The sequence below is a fragment of the Podarcis bocagei genome, assembly GCF_964188305.1.
Source record: "Podarcis bocagei genome assembly, chromosome: 14".
NCBI classification, from domain to species: domain Eukaryota; kingdom Metazoa; phylum Chordata; class Lepidosauria; order Squamata; family Lacertidae; genus Podarcis; species Podarcis bocagei.
Genome location: NC_138139.1, coordinates 5,251,400 through 5,275,491, shown reverse-complemented (window position 1 = coordinate 5,275,491; position 24,092 = coordinate 5,251,400). Strand labels below are relative to the sequence as shown.

The window sequence follows — 24,092 nt, the reverse complement described above, 5'->3', positions numbered from 1 at the left end:
TCCAAGTGAGGTTGCATCATAGATTTGGAAAACAACATTATGCTATTGGTAGGTCAGGCTGAAAGAATGCCTTTCCAGAGGCCACGCAGTGAACTTCCTGGCTGTGGGATGTGAACCCAGCTGTCATGGTCCCAGCCTGGCTCTGTAATCTATGCTATATCCTTAAATCTTTACAATTGGCCTTCCTCACGGCATTCTATACCCCATTCTCAATTCTTAAAGCATATTCAAGAAGCATTAAAGAAAAGACAAGTGTCACCAATTCCACCAACACTGCATGGTCTATTCTGAATTAATAACAATATGGCAGATCTTAATGATCATAGAAGTCTTTATCCCTATTTATTAAATTAAGAACAGTGGAAGGAAAAGGAACAGAAAACAAAGGATGGGCCAAGGGTGAAATGCTTGGCACTCGAGGGCTGGAATTTCAGAATTACTTAAAAAACACAGATATGGGATTGTCAATTTCAAATTGACCATTTGCTGTATTTTTTCTAGGTAGAATCACAGGAGCACGGTTCTAGATTCATCTGAGATCCCATGATAGTATATTGTATTTGCATAATATATATTCAATTCAACAGGAAAGCAAAAAGGCATACATACCATATTTTTTATTTCACTTTCTAGATTAATAAGTTGCATCTCTCTCTCCACAAGAGAAATTACGTTTAAAAAGCAGAGTATTGTGGTACATGGCCAAGAAAAGCATTTTCTAAAATAGATGTGCATGTCTTGAAGCTGCTACACATTTTGAGGGGGGGGTTGGTTTTGCCACAACCAGTTCACAGGGCTACCTCTCTAGAATGTAATGTGGGGGTCAATAAGTGTTTTGTGAATCCGCACATTTAGCAGTGGGCATTGGAACAGGTACACCACCTAAAAGTATTTTAGATTAGCATTCAGTAAATGCATTTGTTTTAAAGTATGTATCAATTTGGCTCTGCTGAAAGTTCTTCTGAGCTTCCTGGTGGTGAAACCCTCAGAAGACTGCAGGTGGCTCTCAAGTCAGTCAAGAGCTTTTGAGAGACGTTCATTTTACACTTGTTGGACTTCTCTTTGATTTTTAACCTCTGGGGGATGCTGAAGATGCCTGCTGCAATTAACTTTCAGCCTAACAGATGGAAGATAACGGAAACTCTTGAGTCTCTGGATCCAGACTCCATCTGGACAGGTAGAAATGAAAGTCCAGCAAGCAGTATGTCTAAATCCACTGCCCAGAAACAAAAAGAGGCCAACACAGTATATGCTTGCAGTGGTTTGGCTGGCAGTATTTGAACACACTGTTGAGACTTTCATTTCTCTAGTACTGGTGGTTGCTGCATGAGTATTTGTGTTTCTTGTACTGATGTGACATTGTGAAGGTTGCATTTGTCAGCACTGTCTCATTACTGCCTGGGCTCTGCATGCAGTTAGTTATTTGCCTGTTCCAATATAACTCCTTTCTGTTGATGACAGGAAATGATTTGGCATATTTATATTTTTCAGCATTTGGATTCATAGCAGGTGACCCTGGGGGTACCTATTTCCATTCAAATCTGTGCTCATATCATGCTTCAGCACAAAAATATCTTTCTTCCAATCAGTCCTCTTGATAGTTATTGCCTGTACGAGAGCACTCAGGATTGATCACATATGGAGTACCTGCAAAGTATTATTAAGTCTTGACAAACAATTTCATACATGTTCATCAACTGGCTTAAAGTTTCAATTTCCTCTGTACAATTTAGAAATTGGAATATCCTGTTGTCCAGACATGAGTAACGTCTGCCATTCCTAATTCCTGATCCTCAATATAAAAGTGACTTATTGGGTCACATGCATGACTTGCACACTGAAGTATACAAACCTGTTGAGAAGTGTGCATTGCACATTTGCAGGAAAATCACTTGCTGATGTCACCTGTGCTTAGATTGCAAAGTGTAATATGCAAGTGAGGCTGCGTACACACAATATATTTAAAGCACATTCCCCACTTCTAGGACTTGTAGATTGCTAAGTGTGCTGGGAATTGTAGCTCTGGGAGATGTTAGCTACAGTTCCCAAGATTTTTGGGTGTGGGTGTGTGGAGAGATGTGCTTAAAATGTATAGTGTCTATGAAGCATCAGTTAGGAGTTAGGGAGAAGCACAAGCAGAAATGTACCGGTAATATCTGCTTCTCTCTGTCTTGCATGGAAGTGAAGTTTCAATCTCAGTTAATTGCATTTGCTTGACTGCCTGCTTTGTCAATAGTGCCCTCTTCTAAGGTACTGGCTGTCAAACCCAACAATCTAACTTCTAATTCGCAACCTTTGTATCCTTTAATGCTTTGTGGGCAGTCACGTTTAGTTTATTATCCATGGCATTTATCAAATAATGGCTGATCATTATTTTTCCTATTTTTCAAATGGGAAACTGAGGTGAGAGGCTGCCTTTGGCAGTAGAGATGGAACATACCGTCATGACTAATAGCCTTATCCTCAATGAATTTGTCTAATCCTTTTTCTTTTCTTTTTTTTTGAGCCATCCAGGTTGGCAGCTAGCACTATATACTGTATGGGTGAAATCCATAGTTTAACACTGCACAAAAGTACTTAACTCTGTATTCTCCTTTGAGGGCAATTATAGCATCACAACAGGTTAGGGACAAGTTATTCAATTACAATGTTTTACTCATAACTGCCTGCTTTTCTCTCCTTCCTTGCCCCACCCTAGGTTTTGTCCCATTTGTTGTATTAGCCAGTAGCCTTGGCAGTGTCTTCATTCTCGTGGTAGCCTTTTGGCTGATTCGAAGGAAGAAGAGGTAAGACGGTTACTGTCATTCCATGGGATGTTAGTTTAGAGTCATGGTTCTTCAGCTAGATTGTCCTGTACAATTAGCAGATGAAACCAATTTCAGTAGTCTTACTCCAGACTTATTCTAGTACTGTACCACACAAATTGTCTTTCTCCCAGTGTCCTTACCCTGCCCACCCTCACTGGAGCTATTCGGGTCATGAGTCCAAACCACCCCCTGCTCCACTATTCATAGCATCAATAGATTAGAACGTCTACTTTAACCATTGTCTGTGTAGGAAAAGTCCGCCCTTTCATGACTTCAATTCAGAGAACAATATAAGAGGGCTTTAAAATAATTGCTGATATTCTTCAATTGCAATTTCAGCTTTGACTAACCCAGTTGTTTTGCTTTTCAGCATCAAACAAACAAGGGAAGAAAAAGGGGTCATCTATAAGCCAGCGATCAGCAAAGAGGAGAATATTTCCAAAGCATAAGCTTCTGTTGAGTTTCCTAAGCAGCCACTCATTCACTGCTTTCTCAAACATTTGCACTGTTATCTCTTGCTTTATCACTCAAATCTGCTGGATTGTTTTTGCCTGAGCACAAAAAGAGACATGTTCAGCTGTTCTCCTTTGTGCAAAAGAATATGAAAGGGCAGAGTTTGCTCTCAAGTAGATGTGCAACAGATATGTGCCTTAATATTCCCTCCCCCCACCAAAAATATTTTTCTAAAGTGTACCAAACAACATATTAGGAGCTGTGTTGAACTTTGTTTGTGTTATGACTTCAAATATGAGCTTTATGAGCAAGGCTAACAAAAAGTACTATAAAATTTAAAAAATCCTACCAGTAGCACCTTAGAGACCAACTAAGTTTGTTATTGGTATGAGCTTTCATGTGCATGCACACTTCTTCAGATACCATGCACACAAAAGCTCACACCAATAACAAACTTAGTTGGTCTCTAAGGTACTACTGGAAGGAATTTTTTTATTTTGTTTTGACTACGGCAGACCAACACGGCTACCTACCTGTAACAAAAAGTGCTATAGTTTGAAGAAAGTTTTTCATGTGTATGAAAATGTGACTCCCCTCCCCCCATCAGAAAACCAGTGCTGCTAAGGTTAAGGAATCACCTGTATTAGGGAGCAGATGACATTATTGGTGCCAGATTGAAAGATTGTGTCAATAATAGAATTGGAACAGTGGGAAATATTGAGAGGAAATGAGCAAATTTGGATAGAAAACCTGCTTTGGATGCAGGTTTCCCAGCGAACGTTTTAAGCAGTTTATAGGTCAGGGGTCAGGTCAAATAAAACTCTCATTTCCTCTGAGACTATAATGAGCTCCATTAGGTTCAGGCTAAAGAAATCTTGTTTCCTCCTAATTGTTATCGCTAGTGACAACAGGTAGAAGCCACAAATTTGTAAATAAAAAATATATACTATATACACATAATCAGTAATTTCAGCTTTATATAGCATCATGTAATAAATATTTTTATTAAGAGTTTTTGTGGTAACTCCCATTTGTCTTCAATCATTTACCGTTTTATAAATATATAAGACAAAATTATTCTCCTGAATAGAAGCCAGGCAATGTTTCCCTGTATTTCCTGAGCTCTCAGCTGACAAGGTGATGCTCATGTAATCCACAACAAGGAATTCCGCTTTTCACCCAGATAGCAAGGAGTGCCTGGCAGCCCTTATAGTGCAGATATATTACTCCCAAGGCATACTGGGGCTTGTTCTCAAACTGTGTTCCGGGGAACCCCATTGGTTCATCAACAAAGAAAATCAATCGTATTAATGGACAACCTTCTCAAAGACAGGTGGCCTGCCACCATCAACGCACCCCTGCAATGCCAGCTGCAACTGAGTGCTGAGTTTGTTCTAGCTGTACTCTCTGTTCCTGCAAGGTTGAGCATATTTACTCAGACATACCATATTTTTATTTATTATTATTATTATTACTATTATTATTATTATTATTATTATTATTATTATTATTATTTTGGACGCGGGTGGCGCTGTGGGTTAAACCACAGAGACTAGGACTTGCCGATCAGAAGGCTGGCGGTTCGAATCCCCGCGACGGGGTGAGCTCCCTTTGCTTGGTCCCTGCTCCTGCCAACCTAGCAGTTCAAAAGCACGTCAAAGTGCAGGTAGATAAATAGGTACTACTCTGGCGGGAAGGTAAACGGCGTTTCCGTGCGCTGCTCTGGTTCGCCAGAAGCGGCTTAGTCATGCTGGCCACATGACCCGGAAGCTGTACGCCGGCTCCCTCGGCCAGTAAAGTATGATGAGCGCCGCAACCCCAGAGTCGATCATGACTGGACCTAATGGTCAGGGGTCCCTTTACCTTTAAATACTGTAACTTCTAGGGACGCAGGTGGCACTATGGGTAAAACCTTAGCGCCTAGGACTTGCCGATCGCATGGTCGGCGGTTCGAATCCCCGCGGTGGGGTGAGCTCCCGTCGTTCGGTCCCAGCTCCTGCCCACCTAGGAGTTCGAAAGCACAATTAAGTGCAAGTAGATAAATAGGTACCGCTTTCTAGCGGGAAGGTAAACGGCGTTCCGTGTGCTACTCTGGTGCCGGTTCGCCGGAGCAGCTTCGTCACACTGGCCACGTGACCCGGAAGTGTCTGCGGACAGCGCTGGCTCCTGGCGTATAGAGTGAGATGAGTGCACAACCTTAGAGTCTGTCAAGACTGGCCCGTACGGGCAGGGGTACCTTTACATTTACCTTTACTGTAACTTCTACTTATTTCAATGTTGGTAACCCATGAGCAAGTGTGCATAATATTACAGTAATATTACAGTAAGTAACTGGAATCTTTCAGTGACTACACCATTGGCATCCTGTGTCTTCCATGATATCTCAGAAACACGAGTGAAAATGTCAGTGAGACTGCTTGGCCTCCATTCTTAATTAAATGGGGACTCACACCTGAGGTATTGCACCCGCACTCCTGGCAGTGGTACAGTCCACCCACTAGTGAGTCAGGAGCAGTTTATATTGGTGCCTTGCCGTCTGCCCTGTTATTTTCCATGCACAATTCAAGGTGCTGCTTATAAAGCCCTAAGTCCCAGCATCATAGTTCCCCTGTTAATATCTCCAGTATTAACGTAGACAGGCCAGGGTTGAAGTCAGGGGGCCCTTCAGAAGTGTTTTAAGACCTACTTGTTTGTCAACAAAGGAAGGGGCGAATTTATTTCAATTAGTCAATCATCACTGGCCAGGGCAGTGATGGATGTCCTTTGTTAGCTGCTCAGAGCCTCCAGGTCTGGTGGACCACAAATTTAAGCATATAAGGAAACGAATATTGATGGGCCACAATTCAATATAGAGTGAAGCATGCTTAAGTTTACAGCTCTCTGTGGTGTTCCTTGTGCTTTCTGGTAGATTGTGTTAATTAGTTAGTCGGCCATTGGGGGGGCGGTCACTTGGACCATATTACAGGATTTGCTTTCAGCCCCCCAAAAACAAATGTTGGAATTGGCCACTGATTAATTTTCCTGGGGTGAAGCTGACAGGAAAACTGAAAAATGTAAACAGATAGATGTCCTGATCTGACTGGTTGTGTCCCCCCCCTCCATGTGTACCTCCTATAGCAATAATTACAAAAACACTTCCACACAAATATTATTCAAGAGCTGAGCCACAACCAAAATAGGAGTAGGGCAAATTGCTGTTGGAGTCAGACCACAAAGAAGACTAATTCCCACCACACAATGTGTCTACAGCTGGCACATCAGACAGCTCCCAGCACTCTAATCCTACGATGACACTTGACACACAGTACAGTGGTACCTCGGGTTAAGTACTTAATTCATTCCGGAGGTCCGTTCTTAACCTGAAACTGTTCTTAACGTGAAGCACCACTTTAGCTAATGGGGCCTCCTGCTTCCGCCGCGCCACCGGAGCCCAATTTCTGTTCTCATCCTAAAGCAAAGTTCTTAACCTGAAGCACTATTTCTGGGTTAGTGGAGTCTGTAACCTGAAGCGTATGTAACCCGAGGTACCACTGTAATCGTTCTCCTGCTTTACTCTTCTGGATGTGAGCAATGGAAAGGGAGGAAGCATCCCTCTATGGTACTATTTACTTAGTTGCCTGGGATTTCGAGTTTCACTATCTTACTATTCTTAGAGCACTAAAGCAATTCAGATGAAGTTGCAAAAGAGGAATTAAGAGCCTGGGTTCAATTACTGCTTCAGAAACCTTCAGCCTTAGCTTTCAGTAATCCAGGGCATTCCTTATGGGCAAGCTTCCCGATGCCCCCATGACGGGGCCAAAGGCTAAAAATGTGCCAAGCAGCAGATGTGATTCTTACCTTTGTACAGTAGGGTATATTGCACCCACACTCCACACACACACCTGGACACATACAAACACCTCTCCATCCAGAAAAGCAAGAGGCATTATCCTAGTTCAAGATACCTTCATCTGTCATGGATGCTTTAGTTGAGATTCCTGCTGTAGCAGATCCACCGCTTACTACTAATTAATAGTGAGTGGACTCACCCCGCTAACTGCCCCCAATTAAATATAGCACACACTCTGTATGCCAATCACATAAGTTTTACCATTTGCCATCTCAGGCAGGAGTTGATCAAGCAAAGTGGAAAAGTTTTATTAAGCAAAAAGAAATTTGTGAAACAAAGTGGGGTCAGGAATTGCATACTGTCTGTTAGAAGTTTGCTTTAACTACAGTATAAGATGTCTCACAGCTTCTCTTAACCTCTCTTTACTCAAAATCAGTTGCTACACTTCAGTTTCTGTTACTAACTCTTCTGTTATCTAACTTCTCCCTCAGAAATGGCTCCATTTATATTCCCCCTCCATCCTGCAAAGTGCTGTCCGTCCCCCCCCCCCCCGCTAGCAGACTCTGTAGCCAATCAGAGAGAGACTCCTGCCCTCTGGTGGAATTTCAGGGGGACTGCACCACCAGACTCTGGTCTGGTTTTGCTGCCTGCCATACCGGCATTGCAGGGGGTTGGACTAGATGACCCCTGGGATCCCTTCTAACTCTAAAATTCTGTCTCCACCTGGGCAACTGCACTTGAGAAGGGTGTGGAACAAGGCTGGCGGCCTTGGGACTGCCTTGAGGGCCAAACACCTTAGAGGGCTACACTTGGCCTCCAGGCCTGAGTTTCTGCAAAGTAATTATTGGAAAGTAGCCACACCACCCAATTAAAAGAGAAGACAGGGAGTTCATTAAATGGATTATGAATAAGCAAGATAATTTGTTTGTATCACATTATGATGACAATATGCCAATGTTATGAGAAAAAACTGCTCCTTTTCCATTGGGGTACCCAAGAGCCCATATAGAGTCCTTTTGTAGGTTCTCTATTGGTAGGAGAAATAACAGAGGCCAACCAGAGAATATTGAAAAGCAAAGCAGCTATTAAGCCTGATCTTTATTAAGCTCTTGCAACAGGGTCCTCACTCACCACAAGCAGGAAAGAGGAGGAACCCAGAACAAAGGTGTGCCCGCCCTTAGATAGACTTTGGAAATTGCCCACCCTCAAACTCCAGACCACCACCAGAAACATTATACATACAACACAGAATGGGTGTAGGCCAGGACAACTTCCCCCAATACATTATACATACATCACAGAAGGGGTGGTCTAAAACAGAATCCTGAGTGTGCTGTCTCCTGTCTGGCAGGTTACCTGATTGCATTATCTGCGTTTTGGCCACTCTTTTGTTATTGTAACTTCTTAATTCCCGAATCCAGGTCACAGGTCACAGGCTCACCCTATTCACATCTTAAATGTGCCCTTAAGGCAGAATTTGTGAGACAATGGGGAGGTTTTTTCCCATTTACCGTACTTCGACCTTGCAGAGAAATATTTGAGGTCATTTTGGGAAAGAGAAAATTGTTTCAGGACTTTTCTGTGGGTTTCAGACATGTGGTTTACATATTTGTATGTGTTTGCTTGGTACATTTATGAACATTCTCTCTCTCTCTCTCTCTCTCTCTCTCTCTCTCTCTCTCTATATATATATATATATATATGATGGTGTGTGTTTGTGTGTGATTTTAAAATTCTTATAACACCAACATAAAACAAAAACAAAAGCAACCTGCCATGCTTATGATGAGCCACTTCACAAATACATTGTAAATTAAGACTCCTAGTGGTTTCAAGCCTGCTCCTTGGGAGAAAGGCAATGGCAAACCTAGACAGCATCTTAAAAAGCAGAGACATCACCTTGCCAACAAAGGTCCGTATAGTAAAAGCTATGGTTTTCCCAGTAGTGATGTATGGAAGTGAGAGCTGGACCATAAAGAAGGCTGATCGCCAAAGAATTGATGCTTTTGAATTATGGTGCTGGAGGAGACTCTTGAGAGTCCCATGGACTGCAAGAAGATCAAACCTATCCATTCTGAAGGAAATCAGCCCTGAGCGCTCACTGGAAAGACAAATCCTGAAGCTGAGGCTCCAATACTTTGGCCACCTCATGAGAAGAGAAGACTCCCTGGAAAAGACCCTGATTTTGGGAAAGATGGAGGGCCCAAGGGGAAGGGGACGACAGAGGACGAGATGGTTGGATGGTGTTCTTGAAGCCACAAACATGAGTCTGACCAAACTGCGGGAGGCAGTGGAGGACAGGAGTGCCTGGCGTGCTCTGGTCCAGGGGGTCATGAAGAGTCGGACACGACTAAACGACTAAACAACAACAACAACAACAGTGGTTTCAAGGCTAAAAGTTTTTTTAAGTAGACTAATTGACACACAACTAAGACAGAAACAACAGAAACATTACAAGCTAACATAAAGTCAGTATAGTTGTAGCCAGCTAAAGGGATTCATGTTTTGGAAAGAGAGAATATACCAAAGTAATGTCAAAAGAAACAAAAAGAATTGCCTGAGTGAAGAAAATGAAACATCTCACTTATACACACTGCAAAATGAAATAACAGAGATCAACAGTTATGCATATACCTGCAGATAATTTTTTAACTGTAGCTACTTGCTCAGCAGTAGCAAGATGTGTATTTCAAGACACATGGTCTATTAGTTTTTCTTTTGAAACACTAAGGGGATGTGGCAATCTCAAGGTGAAGCAATTTGATACCATCTAGTGGCAGAACCCTATGTGGAGCAAAAAGTAAAGATATTCTTATCTAAACTATGACAAATTAGGACTGAGAATTTTGCTGAAATAACTGTTTTGTTTAGTGCATAGTGGAAGAACAAGAACTATTATAATTTTTTAATGTGGCAACGCTTTGCACTTACATCTGGAAGCCCCATGTTATTGCATGTCCACCCCATCTTTCCTCCACAGACATCACCCCCAAAGAATACAGTGGGGCACATTTACCTGGGATTAAGTCCCATTTAACTCAGTGAGGTTTTTCTCCGAAAATGTGAAAAACCACGAGTGCCACCTTGAGCTGCTTGGAGGAAAGTGGCCTATAAATGTGAAATATATCCCCAGCCAGGTCTGGAGCAATATAAAAACAAACAAACCTAAAAATCAAAGAGGAAAGATCCCAAGACACATCTAGGATAACCTGGCGTGGGCTCCGTAGACTTTTCACGCAGGCCCTTGGCAATCCCAGGGCATGGAGGGTCTGCCATGCCCCTGTGCTATCCATGGACTCCACACAATGGGGTCTCATCTGAATCATCCATTGCAGTTTCCTACTAGCAGGTTAAATTTTCCAAAATGTTTTACAGTGTTGTTGCTTTTTATCCTCAACCACCTTGCAAACCATTTTAACAGAATGGCAGAAATGGGCAAATCAGCAGATTTAGTTCATAGGAGGAATGTAAATTTTCACATTGACAAGTCTGTAGGAAAATGGTCTTGTTTGATCCATTTATTATTTGAATGTAACCTATGGAGATGTATGGCTTAAAAGACATTTATGGTTCAGTGTTGGACTAGGACCTGAGAGACCAGGGTTCAAATCCCTGCACAGCCATGAAACCCACTGGGTGAACTTGGGCCAGATACGGTCCCTCAGCCTAATCCACCTTGCAGGGTTGTTGAGAGGATAAAATAGGGAGCAGCCTAACCAGCTCCACCACCTTGGGCTCCCTTGGAGAAAAGGAGGGATAGAAGTGCAGCCAGTCAACTTCTGCAAATAATGTTTTATATTGTTTTACTGTTATACACAGCCCCACTTTGATTTGTAGTGGTGCAGAAGCACTTTCATAAATAGTTTGCTTTTCTGAACATTATTTACTGTATTCTTTTAACAAAATCTGGTTCTAACAAAGGCTGACTAAAGAAAACTCTGCAACGAGTAGGGCAAAACTTGCTGCTTATTGGTTTAGGCCTCGCCTCACCTCGGCCGACTGACAGGATAGAGGGGGAACTGGATCCAGAACATATTTAAAGCAGAATCTCTCCAACTCACTTTCCAAAACATGTGAAACATGTTTGTCCTTCAACATTTGCACATATCCTAATTTTCAGTGCAGTTCTCAAGCCAACCACAATGCATGTTAGAGGAAAGTATGCATAGAAATGGAGATATTAGTGAAAACAACATGCAAAAATGCATTCTATTAGGGGAAATGGCTTGCAGAGATGTGTACATTACTCCTAGCTGCATATTTAAAAAATCCAATTTTAATCCAACAAAACAGAGACCACTTGCAATAAATGTGTCATGTAAGCATAGCCATTTCAATTATTTAATAGAATTGTAAAGGGTCATCTAGTTCCACTTCTGCAATGCAGGAATCTTTTCCCCAACGTGGAGCTCAAACCCACAACCCTGAGATTAAGAGTCTCATATGCTACTGACTATCCCAGCTATATAGCTGTTGTTGTTGTTATTTACTTACCGTTCTTCATCTGAAGTTCCTGGGGGCGTTTGCAACAGAAAACACAAAATACATAATAAAACAAAAACAAGCCAACAACCTCCCTCCCACAAACACATTTAAAAGCCATAGAATGTTAATCAGCCGACTACGTGGCTGAAGAGAAATATTTTTGCTGAGCGCCTGAAGATTTTGCGAGCTACTGCAGAAAAGGCCCTGTTCTCAGGTTGCCGCCTTCTGGACCTCTCACAGAGGAGGCACATGAAGGGTCTCAGATGATGATCACGAGGTCCGAGTAGGTTTATATTGTAATTGTTGTGAATAATAATAATAAATATGCCTTTTGAATATACGCTTGAACCTATAGAATTTTATAATTTTTATTATGGGATCATACTTGCGGTAACGTCTGACCTCCTTCCCTTTGGACCCCCCCCCCCCGCCGCCTAGCTAATTAAATGCTGCTGGAATGGTGTAGCCAGGTAGGTCCAGGGTCCTGTAAATACATAATTATGGGATGGGGTGCTGTGGCCACTGTCTGTCTGCGAGGTTACCAATGCATGACTGAAGTAGCCAAATTCTTCCTATTCAGGAACAGGCATAGCTGTCAAACCAACCAAGTCCAGAACCTTAAAACATCCCTGCTCTACAAAAGGGTTTCAGCCATATACTGATGAAACCTCAGCCCCAAACTCCTAATGACCACTCCCCCCACAGCTTCATATAGATGTTCTGGCAGGGTTAAAAAAGACTGAGCACGATACTTTTAGAAAAGGGGATGAGCCTTCAAGCCTACCAGCATAGGGATATTCCTACTGTATGCAAGCATGCCTTTTATCGCTCCTTTGTAACACGACTCATTAGGCCCAAACTAGGTTAGCAATACATTAATATCAGATAAGCTACTGTTGTGGAATAGAGGGTTTTCAAACCACTGACTTTTGGCAGGCAGCCTTCACCAGCTGGAAGGTGATACTTTGGTGCTGTGTTACAGAAGGGAACCAAACACATGGGATTAAGTAGTAAAGACAGCAGCTTCTCTCACACTTAGAAGTCAGTGTAAATGCTTCTCTCTAGTTCTAAGCTCAACACACAATATTATTTTCCCTGCTCAGCCATGAAGCTGTTTAGGTCACTCTCACACTCAAACCTAAACAAGATTATTGCCAAGATAAAATGGGAATGCCTCCAAATAAATTTAACAGAAAGAGCAGGGATGTGAATGCAAAACAAAATATATGGATAGGCTGCAATCAAGTACTAGCTATCCTAGTACAGAAGTCTTGCAGCAAGCATGGAAACGTCTGCCAGTTTTCCTTTCCACTCCTCTCCAACTTTAGCCACTTATCTGAGGATTCAGCTGGGCTGCATGCTCCCTGAGCAGCTTTGTATATGAATGGAATTTGCAAAAGGTTATCCTTTTTTCACCAAAAGTAACAATATTCTCCTGTATTTCAAACCAGCGGTGGCTGTACTAGGAGAATCCTTATATTAATGCAATATAGCTGGAGACCATGTTTGCGTCAGTCACCTTTTACAGATTTTCACATTAGAATAAACTGAAGCAGGAAATAGTTCATTCACAGATGATTGAAGAGAGAAGTCTATAGCTGAGAGACATAGACAGTCCCAGACTCCGTTCTTGGCATCTCCTGACAAGGCAAGGGGGGGGGGAAGCTCTTGGAGACACAGTAGACAAAGGCTAGGGAACCTCTGACTCTCCAAAGGCCCACATCAGCTCCAGCCAAGAGTTAGGGTTGATGGGCATTGTAATTCAACATTTGGACAGGGATGTAGATCTAATGTGTTACTTTTTCTGAGTGTAGTTCTGAAAATTGTGTGCGATCAGGGTTAAGCATACTGTAGATATGCCCTGAATTATTCAACAAAGGGTGTTCAATCAATCCATTCAGTTTCAGGAAACAGTTGTCTCTTACCTCTTTTTACTCCCAACAGCATGCATCAGGCAGAATGATAATGCACTACAGAACTTGTTTGATCACACTGTATATTTCATAAAAACTTAACATTTAATTATGTAATTTTATTTGAGACGCACATAGTTATAAAAGAGTTCACTTGAAATAATACCCCTCCCCCCCTTTTTTTGTACACAGTATCAATACACAGTTAATGATTAAGTTTACAAGTTAACCACATGACAAGTTCACATTATCTGCCGGAGCTTTTCCACCTTATGCTTTTGGAGTATCGAAAATATGTGCTTCACACGTGGCAGAATAATTATGTAAAACTTAGGATTAGGCTCTTCCGGATCATGCTTTATTTCTCAGAATTTAGTATGTTCAATAAAACTGTTAAGTTCAAGGGAGAAACATGATATTTGGGCAGAAAAATATATTTGTAAGGCCATAGGAACACACTACAAATTCCCCAGAAGCTAGGGAAACTTATCTAAGAAGCCCTGTATTTTAAAATGAAAGGCATAAGACTAGAATATGGTGACACCAGACTTACTGTTAGCCCCTTCAGTCTTTAGCCTTACAAATATTGCACTCACTCTAAATCAAGCCTTTCCATAATTACCAAACACGTTTGCACATTAACCTACTGTCACAAGCCTCTCAAGTTGTTACAGACCAAGTTGATGACAGAATTTAAAAAAGTCTAACACAACATCCATTTTGGCTAGCAGAATTAATGGACTTTATTCATTGAATTTGCAAGTAAGTGAGAAGTGGGAATGCACTTGGGACAGGCGAATACCCCATTTATTTAAAAAAACAACACTTCTCAAAAAAGGCTAGCAAGTATTTTACAAGTATGGTACAGAGAGAACACCAAGTTCAAAAAGAGATTATATTTCATATGCCACACAGGAATCCAAGTCTAACCAGATGTATGAAACTTAAAACCAAGCATTTAAGCTATAAAATGTCAACTGGAGGAGACACAATGCTTTGATGGATCAACAAGTTTAGCTAAGCACAGATGAATGTTTTAAAATTGCACTCTCTTTTTAGAAAGTCAGTAGTAAACGACAAAAAACTAAGAATGGAAAGAGAGTGTATGCTTTCTGCTCTGGAAAGCGTATCAAGGTTTACCCTTCATTTAAATGGGTGAGTTCTGCAGAGCAAGGCTAAATGTGTTGTATCATGAAGAAAAGACAACAGTTGGGGAATCTAAACCAACTATTAGCTAAATGGAAGAATGTTGTCTTTTTCAGGGTTAACACCCAACACAAGACTTGTTCTGGGGTAAGAAATGTTTGCATCAAGCAATGAAGGCAAAGGCAGTCCCATACCATCATAGTTTGCCTGTTTGCCTCGAGCACTCGAGGAAATAAGTTGACGTGGACAGTCAGCTGATTTACACTGTAAAATGCAGTTCGACAAGGCATATTATTTGTAGAAAAATGGGCTAAATCAACCATTATGAAAAGTTTGACTTAATACTGCTGCATAGGCTATACCAACATTTCCTTAAGACTAAAGTTGTTTCCGTATGAAACAAATATTTTCAGAACTTCAGTAGGGAACAGACTATTCTGTCACTAATATTTTGACAGGATAAAACTAAATATTAACAATATTAACAATGAGGGAAAGTGAACTGTGTGTGGCATCCTTACACCAATCTTAAAGTGAATTTCCTATGGTCTTACTCAAATTATGTACATTTTAGCACAGCTAGAAGTAAGAAAATAGCAAGATATTTTTTAAAATAAAACAGAGTAGATACCCCAATTTGCTGCTGCTTCAAGAAGCACTTTATATAAATTCAACTAGTTACAGGCTCTCTCAAAGGGAAGTTCATAGAGACTAAATGTTCGTACATAGAACCAAGATGTGAAGTATGATGCCAACGAAGAGGAAACATAAGCAAAGAAAATCTGCCAAAAGGAACCACAGAACTTGTCAGTTTTGGCTTTCAGACAAACCCCCTGAGATACAGATTACAATACAAAGAAGTCAGATGTGGAAAAAAGATGGACATTCATTGTGGGTGGAGTCACACTTGCCCCCCAAAAAAGCACTTTGTGTTATAAAGCAAGAACCACAACACTTTAGTCCAAGCATGGGACCCACAGCAATCAGACATATTTGTGTTTTGCTGTTTAATATTCCTGTTGGATACACTCCTCTTTCCATGCATCAACCCAGATGCTGCAATCCAAGAGGTAATTGGAGCAATATTGTTAGGATTATAAACAGAGGGGCAGGAAGAGTGTGCAAAAATTCACAACTCCACAGGAATGTTTTTTCTAACCCGCTCAACCAATGTTATGTTACAGAGTGCCAGTGGCCAACCTATTCACCTTGAATGACGCAAGATATGCTTAGAATTATATTGACATTTGACCCTCTAAAACGATGCAACGTTGTGTGCCTATTTGGCTAGCTAATGGGACATGTTTCACAACAGCAGCTCATGGAGCTGGGGTGTCATCAAGGTTGTGTTGAGATAAGTTTTAACTTACAAAGGTCCATGTTTGGCACATCAATAGAACTAAAGCACCTGTATTTAAAGTAACTCAACATTTTATAAATAATTTAAATAGTGGTGAAATAGGCTGGTATGGGAGTCTCAGTTAAGTGAGAAAGGCAGCTAAGTTTATATCTGTTCTAAATGTCTGAACCAACACCAGTTGTCTCAAGATTCATGGAAGGTCATTATCAGGAGGACAGTGACTATGCTTTTTGAAAAAGGGACTGAAAGCTAGAGGGGATAGTTACACATGTTGTGTGTGCTTTTTCTATTAATATTCAACAGGCTGAAACAGGAACCTTTATATACAGGAATAGTTGCATTCAAGAGAGAACTGAGTGCCTTCCAGTTCAACTGAATACAGCATGAAATAGAAGTGAAATTGGATTGATGTAAGAGATACTGTAAGTGGTTCCAGTACACCTTCTGTACATAGAAATTCAACACCATACATTCAGAAAAAAAGTTCGTTTTCATATAAACAGATCTGTGTATTTGTCAAACAAAAGTGGCAAGCCCAAATAGAAATTGTAAGTGCCGGGGGCGTTAAGCTTTCCAACACCAGGCTACAAAACCACATTTATGTTGCAGACATATTTCTATGCCTGAGAAAAATACTAGGGCCATATTCAGGCCACCAGGTGCGGGGCTTTCAGCCCTCCTGCCCCTTCTTATTAAGTACACAAGGCAGTATGATGAGCCACAGTGTTGATGGGAGGTCTATGCCTACATGCCATCTAGCCCTCCCTTTTGCCTTGACAGAGAACAAGTAAATTACACTGAGTTGAGGAGGGCAACTGGCTGGGGATACAGGAAGCACACAGAGCTCCAAGGGCCTCTTGTGATGCCCATGAATAATTGTAGGCAGAATTCTATGGGCTCTATGGTGACCCTCTGAGCATGGGTGCTGCATCTACGGCCATGCCCTCTGTATTCAGTATGGGACCCAATCTGATCCCTTTATACTACAGCTGGGTGAAATGCTAGGGAATGCTTACCAGAACAAAAAGAAAGAAAGCTGTGCAAAGACAAGTGTTAAGACTGTGCTCTAGCAGGCAACAGAGGGCAAATATGAGTGTGCAAAGAAAAACTTAGCAGCTTTTGAAGCAGGCAGTGAAACAAAGTAATAAAGAAGATTTAGCTCCTGCACATGTGTCTCTCAACTTCACAGCTTCCGTGTTTGAGAAGAGGGAGCCCGACTTGCTGAGAAGCAGAGCGAACCAAAATCCTTTTCTCTCTTGGTTTAGCACACTCTACATTCAAACAGAGCTCTCAGCAGCAGCCTGGTGGTAACAGCTCTGAGGCCAGGTGAGCCTGTGCTTTCAGAGAAGCAGGAAAAGGGTTTTCTCTCTCTCTAGGTATGCTGCAGTCTATTATTAGGAGTTCATCAAAGCAGTGTGCATCGAAAGAAGCTGCTCTTCTTTGATCTGTTTTCCATTATTTTCACTGGTCCACCTGCACCTGCTGAACTGTTGTCATTCTAAGGAGAGACATAAGAAGAAGATTTAAGGTGTATTATTGCCACAGAATGAACAAATCCTTTGGATTTTTTTGCCTCCCCTCCAAACAAAACTCAAATCCAATGAAAAACTAGTACATAAATCATAACTGTACGATTGTGTACTCAAAACAAGAGGTCAAGCAGCTGACCCCACACAGGGCACAGAAGAGTGCTTTGGAAAATTTGACACTCCCCTCCCAGCTCTCACGCTGCCTTCTCAAAGCCAGCTAAGCGAGGTGCCAGGCTCTGTCAGAGTCTAGAGCCCACATGCCTCCTTCCCAAAACCCAGCTTCTCTTTTACCAACTTTGGGAAGGCAGCACAAGGGCAGCAGTGTGTGTGTGTGTGTGTGTGTGTGTGTGTGTGTGTGTAAGAGGCATCAAATGCTGGTGAGGGTCACTAAAAAGGTATTGAGGGCCATGCACTGGACTGCCCTGTTCTATACACCTCCCTGCTCTAACAATGCCTCCTCCTCTGCTTAGGCTTTGTAATTCTGCCCTATCTGGAGCATTTAATCACAACTTATACAGAGTTGCAGTAGTTACCTGCCCTCAGAGGTGGATTCCCGTTGCAGCCCTGCATGAGTCACTGTTCCGTGCTTGCTGACGTTATGCCCAGAACAGAAACTCATGCAGACACCAGGGTGTGTGTGGGTGCTCAGAACCTCTTCAGGTGTAAGAGTCCACAATTTTGATTCAGCTACTGGGCATTTGGGAAATCATGAAAGAATAAATACGCCTGCCTCACTTTAGTGAAAAGGAGCTTTGCAAAAGAGCAGCAGCAGAATCATGTGCAAATTCCATTCCTAAAGTTCATGATAGAGAGGATTCAGCTTGATTATGCCTCCTGTACATGGACACTACACAGGACAGCCTTGCTTTCTTTATGTCACTACATTTAAATCCTGGCCTTCCTCCCTTAGCAGATTAGGGTGGAAGACAGACAAGCCAAAAAATACAAAGAAGGCCTTAAAACATCATACAAATTAATTCAGAATTCACAGTGCAGCAAACTAGGAATAATGACTGATCAGACATGTTCAAGTTTCCTCAAAGGACAGATAAGTAAGTGGGTCTTTGGCTGTCAGTACAATCAAGGTAGTGCAGGAAGCAAAGGCAGGTCCATGTCAAGTGAGAAAACCTTATTCCAAATGGGACAATCCCTGAGCAGGACAACTGGGGCCTCTTTCCCCTGTGGGAGGGAATCTAGCTTATTGGGTGGTTTTGAAAACAAACAGGAGCAAAATTGCATCCCTCTGCAGTACAAGACAAGTGAAGCAGTTGGGGGGATATCTAGTGGAAAATTCAAAGAGCACTGCATCTGATTTTAACAGATCACAATGTGGCAGGAAACTCTCCTGAGCAGACCTCTTTCAAAGAAATGGGAACTACATACTTCTGTTTTCTTGCACATTTCCCATGTGTTTCAGCAAGGCTTGTGCAGGAGTATTTCCTGGAGGATGGTGCAAGGGTTCAGACCTGCATGCTCTATTTTGCCACCTCTAATGCACCTAAGATCTAATGTCTTAATGGCAAGGCTGTCTCTGAGCCCACTACTTAATGGAAAGGCCTCATGAAGATGTGTGCACAAGTTCCCATTAAAAAAGCAAATGTTGTGGCACATCTTTTATATTACACTGTGGGGGTGGAGGCAGGAATCAGGGATTCTTCATATTGTGGTGCCTGACTTGCATCTTAAAGACACAAATGCAAACTCACTGCCACTTAAGAGATTCCTCTAAGGAAGACAAGCTGCAGCCATTTAGATGTGGAAAGCCAAAAGGTTAAACAAAATTCCTGTGGGATGTCACCAGATCAGCTCTAGTACCATTGCAGGCCAGTTCCAAGCTTTACAAATGTTTGGCTAGGGGCCTCCTAACTGCAGACCTTGAGAAGAAACTGTGCAGAATGTTGCTTTTGAGCATATGGAAAGGAATGTAATCTTCATATTCCCACTGCCATGTGCAACATTGGCACACTACATACATAATTTGTTCAAAATGTGCACAAAACAATGGTAAGAACTTCCTTTGTTTTGAGTTTGTTCTATGCTATAATGTTGTTTCCAGTTCCAAATGAAACAAAAAGCATTAGATTGATCAAAGAGTTCCTTCCTGCACAAAGTCAAGGATTCGCCATGAAAGGAAGCATCTGGGCCAGAGTGAAGATGAGCCCAGCAAGGACCAGTCTCTATCTCAGCTCCAGACTGAGGAAGATGGGAGCTTGTCACTGCTGGGTTCAGGTTCACAGGAGCCCCCAGCACCTCCCAGGCTCAGCATATCACAGACAAGATCCCACCTCTTTGGAGAAGAGAGGTATGTTTGAAAATACAAAAATTTTGCTGGCTACTATTGCCTGGTAAAACTGTGGGGATGGTATTCAACTAAGTTTCTTACTCAAAGCAGACCAACTGAAATTAATAAGCCTTACTTAGCCATATTCATTAATTTGAATGGGTCGACTCACAGTAAAACATAGTTGAACACCACTCTGAATCTCAGAATTTGGTAGAAAATATACTAATTATGATATACAAATAATGAGAGAAACAAACCATTTTTTTGTTGAGTTTTGTCATGATATCCCGTGCAAGGGTGAAGAAAGCCTAGAATCAAGGAAAAAGGGAGAGTAGTAAGAAAACCCCCCCACAAATGAATCATCACATCTTACGCATTTAAGAGTGCAAAGCACTTTTTTAAAAAATGAAAAGTACAATAATTCCTTTATTGGAGTTGAAAAATCTTTGTCCCATTAAACTTTGGCTCTTATAGGAACTGGCTTCTAAAAGGGATCTTTGAGACCTCAACATGCCTCAAAGTAAAAGCACTCTTTTATGGACTCCCATTTAACACTATGTTCTTGTCTCAAACAGTTCTTCTCTGGGTCTGAAAGGGTCTCTCTTATCACCTGCTACCTGAACTTCTTTGCTGGAAATGCCTGGGATTGAACCAGGGCCCATTTGCATGCAGCAAAGCATGTGCTTTATCACATAACTGATTCCCACTTTTCCCCATGCCCATGGAAGCACTGCAAAAGAGGGACAAAGGACTCATGCTGCTTCCCCAGAGTACTCAGCAAGGTGTTAGTGGCCATACAAATAATCCCTGGCTAGCAAGTCAAACTAATATTTGAACCCCACCCCAGAAGACCACACAAGAGCATCTGTGTAAGCATAGGACTTTGTTTAATGCATCTATAACACAACATCAGAAAATATTTTAGCCACTAGGTGTTCACCAGGTTGTTAGTAGCTACTCTTACCTCTTCCACGTTTATGCTTGATTTTGCACTTGTCTCCAGAAATTTGATTCCATAATCAATTGCTAACTGCAAAAGTGTTAATAAGAACTCATTAGTGTTTTAAAAAGTGGATTTTCAGCATACTTCTAACTGCCCAACTATACCACAGCATGATAAAAAGCAAAAAGCAGAATGTATGGCTAAGTCAATGCCATCTCTATCACCTCCAAGCTGACATTCTTCCACTGGAATCCAAAGGGGCCAATGTGCAAAAGGTCCATGTAGATGATGCAAAAACAGGCTCATTTTCCCTTTAGGTGGCCTCACCTCTTGGAATACATTTGGGCACCAGCGCTGGAATGGACTGAAGCATCCCGTGGGCACAGAGGAGGCACCATGTGTCCCTCTGGAATGCAGCCTCTGCATTTACTTGTTACCTGCTGGGTTATTTTTTTCATTTTCATTGATTCTGAAAAGCTAAAATATGCCAAGATGCTAGCATACTATCCAGTATGGCAAGCAACACCAAATGGTGTTTTACACCAGTTAAGGGTTCTTAGAAATGAGTGAAGCTCTAGAATTAAAACTGGAAATTACCTGAGTAATTGGAAAAACCTGAATAACTGAGCCAAATTGAGGTACTGGAAAACTGTCTTCTCTTGCCCATCACCTGCAGAATTCCACCCCTATTCCTTCCACCCCAGCAATCTAACAGAGCAGCTTCCTTCCATTGAACTGGTTTGTAAGATGTTCCCTCCCTGCCCCTTTCCATCATAGCTTTGCTCCATTAACTCCAAGGGGAGAGGGATGGAATGGGCGGAATTGGGGCTGGGGTGCCCAATTACCCTCCCCAAGTTACACACCACAGGAAATGTCTGTTTCCACCCTTTCCCACAGAACCAAATGGCAGAGATGGGGCATTCCTTTCAATTCAGATTAAGATCTGAACAGAATGTTCAAGGCTTGCATTGGTTTTGAAGTCTACTTTAACGAGTCCTTGAAGTTAGTTTTCAAGCCTGCATTAGGCAAACCTCAACGTTTTGAGTTTTAATGCTAAAACTAAACAGAATCAAAACTGGTCCAGGACATAAGGGTTGTGACCCATATACAACCACAGTAGAAGTGAGAACATACAGTTGATTTCAACTGGCACCTTTTAAAACTGTTGTCTATTCACAAAATAAGAATTAAAGTTAATGACTGTCCAGCCTGCATGGTCGTGGGGCTTTCAAGGGGCTCATGTCCTGAATCTTTTGCTTGTTATCTGTGTTGCCAGGTCTTTAGTCTTGGGTATTTAAACTCTTGTGATTTAAGCTTGTCTACTTGATGAACTTGATGGTTAGCATATTATGACCTACAGTCCTATCATGAATATTTCATCTCGGTAATGTTGATTCTGAGATGCTCAAGGAAAATTGCTGTCTCAAGGAACTCAAGGGTAAAAAAGAAAAAAGAAAGGTAAAGGACCCCTGGACAGTTAAGTTCAGTCAAAGGCGACTGTGGGGTTGTGGCACTCATCTCACTTTTCAGGCCAAGGGAGCCAGCATTTGTCCACAGACAGCTTTCTGGCCAGCATGACTAAACTGCTTCTGGTGCAATGGGACGCCGTGATGAGTGCCAGAGCACATGGAAATGCCTTTAACCTTCCTGCCACAGCGGTACCTATTTATCTACTTGCATGCTTTCAAACTGCTAGGTTGGCAGAAGCTGGGACAGAGCAACAGAAGCTCACCCCGTTGCATGGATTCAAACAGTCAACCTTCCAATCAGTAAGCCCAAGAGGCCCAGTGGTTTAGACCACAGCGCCACCCGCTTGCTCAGAGACCATCCCCAAATCAAAGTATTGAGAACACTTTGCTTCTGCATCACTCATTGCCTCAAAATGAAAATGGGTGCAAGGAAGAAAAGGTCATCAGGTCAGGAAGGTGAAAAAATATCTAGAGAGTTCTGATCAAACTAGATTTACCTTTTCTCCTTTTTCTTTTGAAACTTGTCTTTTCTCATTCATATCACATTTATTACCCAGGATCATTCTTTCTACATCTGAAGATGCATGCTGAACAGAGGGAGAAACAGCAAGAACAGCCAAGTCACAAAATCTTGATATGTCAGATACATAACAAGAACTAAGCTATTCAGAGGCAACACAAAGCACAAATTCACACATTTTTAATTATATCAGAATAAAACTAGCTATCTTTTGCTCATGAAGAATTGTCTGATTAATTCATCTTTTGAGACACCACCTCTTCCTTTAACTCTGTCCTTTAAACTTTCATTGCTTCATTTTACAGAGCAAGGACTGTGTCAAAATGCAGGGCCTCATGCTGGTGGTTAAATAAGCACCACTTGGTAAAAAAGCTTCAGCTATGTGAGAAAATAAATAAAAGTTTAGCCCTGAGCTTAACAAAATGCTCAACAACTAGAAAGGGATCTCTAAGAGCCATTATTCAAACATAAAAATTAAAATATTATCCAACCATGTATGCTCAAGAGTAGATAGACCATCAATATACACCTTTATACACCAATATATACCAATATACACCATTACATTTTTATTACCAAGTTCTTGTTTCATCTCTATTCCATCGGGGTGCGGGGGATACCCTTACCCTCATCTAATACTGCCCAAAGAAAGCAGTCAGAATCAATTTATTCTTCCCTTCACCACTTTTTGTGTGTGGATTTACCTGATATCCTGTAAAAACATTTCACTTGAATCCTACCAGTGAATCAAAGTCACTTTGCCCCCACTTCCCACTGACATGGCAGCAGCTGTCCTGATCACTGTGCAATTTAAGAGATGATGTTGGTGAAATTTGAGCTAGCACTCAAAGCTGGCTGTTCCCTTGTAGACACATACCTCTTCTATGTTTCTTATCCAGTTTTTAATGTTGTCGAAGGACTTCTCATTTGTGATATCATAAACCAGCATAATACCCTACAAAAAAACAGAGTAAGAACGTAAGTGCTTGGCTGCTGGATTCAAGCCAAAGGCCCATCAAGTTCGGCATCCGGTTCTCACAGTGCTCAACCAGATACTAAGGGAAAAACCTACAACCAGGAACAATTTCCAATTGTATTCTGAAGCCAACAGGGATGATGGGAGCAGTGATAGAAATTCCTCAGATGCCAGGCGCATTTTGCAACTGGCATGGGTCCAACTGTGACCATGTGGAGATCCTTGGATGCCAGGTTGGCATCTGACATCTCCATCTGGCTGACCCCTCCAGCTTTCTTAAGTACCATATTTTTCGCTCCATAAGACACACTTTTTTTCCTCCTAAAAAGTAAGGGGAAATGTGAGTGCGTCTTATGGAGCGAATGGCACTGCGCGGAG

The 24,092-nt window shown here is 41.8% G+C and overlaps 2 protein-coding genes and 1 long non-coding RNA gene across 7 annotated transcripts in view; 2 read left to right on the top strand and 1 right to left on the bottom strand.

Moving 5' to 3' along the window:
• CA12 (carbonic anhydrase 12) overlaps nucleotides 1-4,065 on the top strand; it is a 30,353-nt gene extending 26,288 nt beyond the window's left edge. For 3 of the 4 annotated variants that reach the window (XM_081170677.1, XM_081170676.1, XM_081170675.1), the window contains 2 exons: nucleotides 2,699-2,786; nucleotides 3,178-4,065. In XM_081170677.1, the coding sequence (XP_081026803.1) occupies nucleotides 2,699-2,786; nucleotides 3,178-3,256 (167 nt within the window). In that variant the 3' untranslated portion in view covers nucleotides 3,257-4,065. Of the gene's footprint in view, nucleotides 1-1,116; nucleotides 2,598-2,698; nucleotides 2,787-3,177 lie in introns of those variants that run through there. The other variant, XM_081170678.1, reaches the window with a different exon arrangement.
• LOC308573601 overlaps nucleotides 1-24,092 on the top strand; it is a 169,985-nt gene that overhangs the window by 84,946 nt on the left and 60,947 nt on the right. The window lies entirely within an intron of this gene.
• The window catches only part of RAB8B (RAB8B, member RAS oncogene family), a 38,281-nt gene continuing 28,394 nt past the window's right edge, over nucleotides 14,206-24,092 (bottom strand). For both annotated transcript variants that reach the window (XM_081170710.1, XM_081170709.1), the window contains exons 4-8: nucleotides 23,616-23,693; nucleotides 22,716-22,805; nucleotides 20,771-20,836; nucleotides 20,064-20,114; nucleotides 14,206-17,491 (exon numbers count right to left, since the gene is read on the bottom strand). In XM_081170710.1, coding sequence (XP_081026836.1) covers nucleotides 17,399-17,491; nucleotides 20,064-20,114; nucleotides 20,771-20,836; nucleotides 22,716-22,805; nucleotides 23,616-23,693 — 378 coding nt within the window. In that variant the 3' untranslated portion in view covers nucleotides 14,206-17,398. The remainder of the gene's footprint in view (nucleotides 17,492-20,063; nucleotides 20,115-20,770; nucleotides 20,837-22,715; nucleotides 22,806-23,615; nucleotides 23,694-24,092) is intronic.